Raw genomic sequence first — 4,115 nt, forward strand, 5'->3', positions numbered from 1 at the left:
TTAGTCTTTCGAGAGGGTTATCTCTCTCCCAAAATTCCCACAATGGAAAATTCTTACCAAAATCTTTACACCTTCTAAGGTCCCTAACACACTATTTATAACCAAGGCCCCTAGCTAATTACCCTTATGCCCTTACTATTATCCTACCAATAATCCTAATATAGGGCTCTCACAGATTATGCTTTATTACCTACTAGAATTTTGGAAGCAATAAAATTGGAATCTTCTTCGATATAGTTTGAATCAAGTACACATCTTCTATGATAGGAGAAAGACCATCTACAAATAAGGAAAAATATGTAGGATTCTTTCTCACTTTGTGATATTAAACTTCAGAATGACAAAACTACAGGGAAATGTTCTTCAAAGCAAAAACCAAACCACCAGCCCATATGAGAGGGCTGGAGCTCTCCACAAGAACTACCGTTCTATTACACGATATTCAAGATAACAACCCTAACTAAAGAGAAAGGTTAAATACCAACATTCCCTGCTAATTCCCTGTCTAGGGTGTATAACTTTTCCTACCCCTTATTTTATAAACATTCTTAATGGGGGGCATAACAAAATACTACAAATGTAAATACAATAAATCCAACAGATGTGTTAGAAGGTATATGAGGGAGAGGATGGAGAGTTGTTGAGTAGGTTAGTAGGCAGCTTGTATGGGGGAGAACAGACTCTCGTTAACGTCCCTTACTCCCACAAAATAACTAACCTCCCTCCACAATTACATTCTTACCCCTCCTCTTATATTGATGAATTATAGATGGTCTAACAGAACTATGATAGGAAGGGTATTAGGGTGGCTAGGAATACTATTAGGATGTTGAGGGTATATTACCAATTAATTAAGGAGTTTGTTAGGGAGAGTTGTAATAAATAGTGAGGGAAAAAGGACGAAGGCAAGCATTGATTTAGTTGGCTTTAGGCTTGAGTGAGAGTACTTAACAAGAGAGTGAGGGTCCCAGTATCTTGAATTCATTGGCTTGTCTTGTCTTCTTTTATCTTTTGTATTTCAATATATTTGGGGTTCTAAGGTGATGTTTTATCTATGTAGTAGACCCCCTGTCCATTTGGCTGCCACACGATGCTTGTGCGAATGGCATCTTTCTTCATCATGCTGCATGTATCTGTTGTTCACCACACATTTGTTTGTCCTCCATCTCGACTACTATTGCTGATTATAGTCAACTAACTGATTGTCACTCACCCCATCAAATTAATCCAGTTGCACTTTATAGTACCAAATGTTTGTTAGGCTAAAAGTCAAATTTCTTGAGGGTGTTTGATGTGACCTTGTGGATTGGGTTACATTAATTTGTTTATTGAATGAAAGTAGAAGAAAGAACGAAATAAATAAAAGTGAACAGAAAAAAAAAAGAAAGAAAAAGAAAAAAGAAGAAAGAAAGAAGGAAGAAAAGGAAGAAAGAAAAAGAAGTGAAGAGGACAGAGAGAGCTTACGTTTTCCCTCTACATTTTTTACATCTCTTGCAAGCAAACCTATTGTTTAACTAGACAAGGCAAGGCGTGTTTCAAGGGCAGATAATGATAGAAATATTATCAGAGTAATTGGGAACGTTGTTAAGGTTTTTCTTGTACTTTGAGCATTAGGTTCTTTTCATTTTATCAATGAAAAATTGTTTCTTTTTAAACAAAAAAGGAACGTTGTTAAGGTATCAAGTTGTAAGATAAGCAATTGTTTAACTGATTCTCACTCAAGAAGGATTTCCAAGTACCTCAAGTACTGGAGTGTCATTGTACCTCAAGTACTGGAGGGTCACTCAAGTAGTAAGGTTGAAACATCTTTAAACCCACAGTCTCAGCTGTTATGGTCAAATGCGGTCAAAGCAATCCTTGCTGAAATTTGGTTTGAAAGGAATTAGAGTCTTCCAAGATAAATCACTTGTATGGATGGATCCTTTTGAAATCATAAGGATTAATGCTTCTTCTTGGTGCTCTCTTTCCAAGTTTCATACAGATTTTTCTATTCAAGATTTATGCTTTAGATTAGAATGTCTGTCTTTCCAACTTAGTCTTTATATTATGTTGATTGCTTTTGTATTTCTCCCGTATTTTTGTTTTAACTACTTTTGTTTTCTTGTAATTTGAGTACTAGTCTCTTTTTATTTCTTCAATGAAAAATATAGTTTTCTTCAATGAAAAATATAGTTTCCTTTTCTAGAAAAAAAGTTGAAACATATTAGTGCTGAAAGCATAAAAAATGACAAGAGGAGATATCCCCTCAAGCTGGGCTTACAAAATGGATCTCCTGTTGGAAAAAAATTGATCACAATCATAGCTACAAAAAGGTCTAGAACATGAAGAGAAGATGGATGCATATCTTATAGAAATTCCGCAGGAATGCGATGCCATCACCGTGCGAGACTAGAGGATTTTAACCCATCCATGAAAAGGAATACCAATAAGCTGGATCAAGGACCTTGTCACCTTATCATTCAAAATATTCTGTGTTCATTCGTTAGTCATGAAATATTGGAGCAAATTTACAATGCATCGGGTGAACTTTGAATATGGGGTAAGGTAATGATTTGACCTCATAGTTCTTCTGTGCCATATTCTAATTTCTGATTGAAATTTGAAATTGCGTACGTCATTTGCTTTAATGATTTAAGGATCCACCTTGCCACTTCCTTGATATAAATGCTTTATTCAACAACATTGAAGTAGTAAAGAATGAAAGTTATTGATGTGCTTCAGGAATTCAAACGGATCAAAGGAAACATTAATTCGATGAGGGAACATGCAGAACTTTTGAGTTCTGTTAGGGATGACATCAACGAGTATAAGGTTAGCACGACCACCTCTGGGTTGACATTGTTACATGGAATGTGTTGACAGAGATATATTCAATGCATGTTAGAAAGTAACTCTTGCCCAATTTGTTTCGTACAGTTACCTGGAACCATGTCTCCGAGGGTGCAATTAGTGCGGGAAAGAGCTGCTATTCATGGAAGTATTGCTCATGTAAGCCTCAATAAAATTTATTGGTGATCTAGTCTCCTCCTTCAGTTCCCTTGCAATGCAGCCTTTTTTTTTTAAGCAAAATGTTTTATTTAAAGCAAGATGTGAGAATATAGAGATGAGCACTTGGGAGCATTAGGTTGTTTGCTAGACGTGCAAAAATCACTCATATGTGTAAGGAGGAAAATGAAAAAGAAAACTAACTTTATTTGTCAGTCAATATTCGTCTTTCATCATTCCCCTCGAGTATGGTTTTGCTTTAACCTTGGAATTTAGAAACGCATAACTGTCCATGGATTTGATATGTAGTTTAGCATTATGATATTAGCCTTTTCAATCATGGATTTTGATGTATTGCCGCAGTTCATGTTTTTCCTTTCTTTTTAAATTTGTCTTCTGCAGATGGACGAAGTAATAAGTCAAGCCCAAACTACAAGGGCAGTCTTGGGAAACCAAAGGGCCTTGTTTGGTGATGTTCAAGGAAAAGTGAAGCTTCTAAGTGACAAATTCCCAGTTATACGTGGCCTTCTAGGTAATTTACAAACATTGGTAAAGTCAGTCACTATTGTTTTCTGGTCCGTTTGGGCTAACAATAATTAGTTTCTGATGACACGATCAGGTTCAATTAGAAGAAGACGGTCAAGGGACACAATTATTCTGTCTGGAGTCATTGCAGCATGTACTTTGTTTCTCATTATCTATTGGCTTTCAAAATGATTAGAAAAGGGCGAATGTGAAAATTTGGAGTTTTGGTTTTGTAACTGTTTTTTATTTTATTTTTTAAGCAGCATCGAGATTGAAGAATTTATAGTGTTTCTTATGCCATTAAATTAAATTCGGATGTCTTTTTCTTACCTTCTATAATGCCACCATTTTGCCATTTCAAATTGGAGGTGAAACTTTGAAGCGTACGCGATGTACAGTAATAAGAAAGCAAATAGAAATATTGGTTTTCTATTGATGGAAATATAGAGCTTATTTCCGAGGGTGAAATGTAATTGAAATTATTGAGAATCAAGATTATGATGAAATGTTAAAATCGGTATTGGAATGAGTTCGTAAAACTGAAAAAAAAAATGGGAAATATGGTTGGGTTGAAAATAGTTGGAAGGGAATGTAATAGGGATTAC

At 35.4% G+C, this 4,115-nt stretch overlaps 1 protein-coding gene across 2 annotated transcripts; it reads left to right on the forward strand.

The window, feature by feature from the left end:
• The first annotated feature begins 400 nt into the window (after positions 1 to 400).
• Positions 401 to 3,839, forward strand: LOC150031453 (Golgi SNAP receptor complex member 1-2-like). 2 transcript variants are annotated; one of them, XM_090308892.1, is made up of 5 exons: positions 401 to 2,539; positions 2,722 to 2,811; positions 2,917 to 2,988; positions 3,388 to 3,517; positions 3,605 to 3,839. In XM_090308892.1, the coding sequence occupies exons 1-5, from the start codon at positions 2,489 to 2,491 to the stop codon at positions 3,700 to 3,702; spliced, it is 441 nt and encodes a 146-aa protein (XP_090165018.1). In that variant the 5' UTR covers positions 401 to 2,488; the 3' UTR covers positions 3,703 to 3,839. The 2 variants fall into 2 exon arrangements, with proteins under 2 accessions (XP_090165018.1, XP_090165019.1); XM_090308893.1 differs by having other exon boundaries at positions 2,406 to 2,544.
• The last annotated feature ends 276 nt before the right edge of the window (positions 3,840 to 4,115 follow it).

Source organism: Benincasa hispida, unplaced genomic scaffold, assembly GCF_027475165.1.
Source record: "Benincasa hispida cultivar pf3 unplaced genomic scaffold, pf3_genome.v1.1 HicScf1213, whole genome shotgun sequence".
In the NCBI taxonomy this organism is placed as follows: domain Eukaryota; kingdom Viridiplantae; phylum Streptophyta; class Magnoliopsida; order Cucurbitales; family Cucurbitaceae; genus Benincasa; species Benincasa hispida.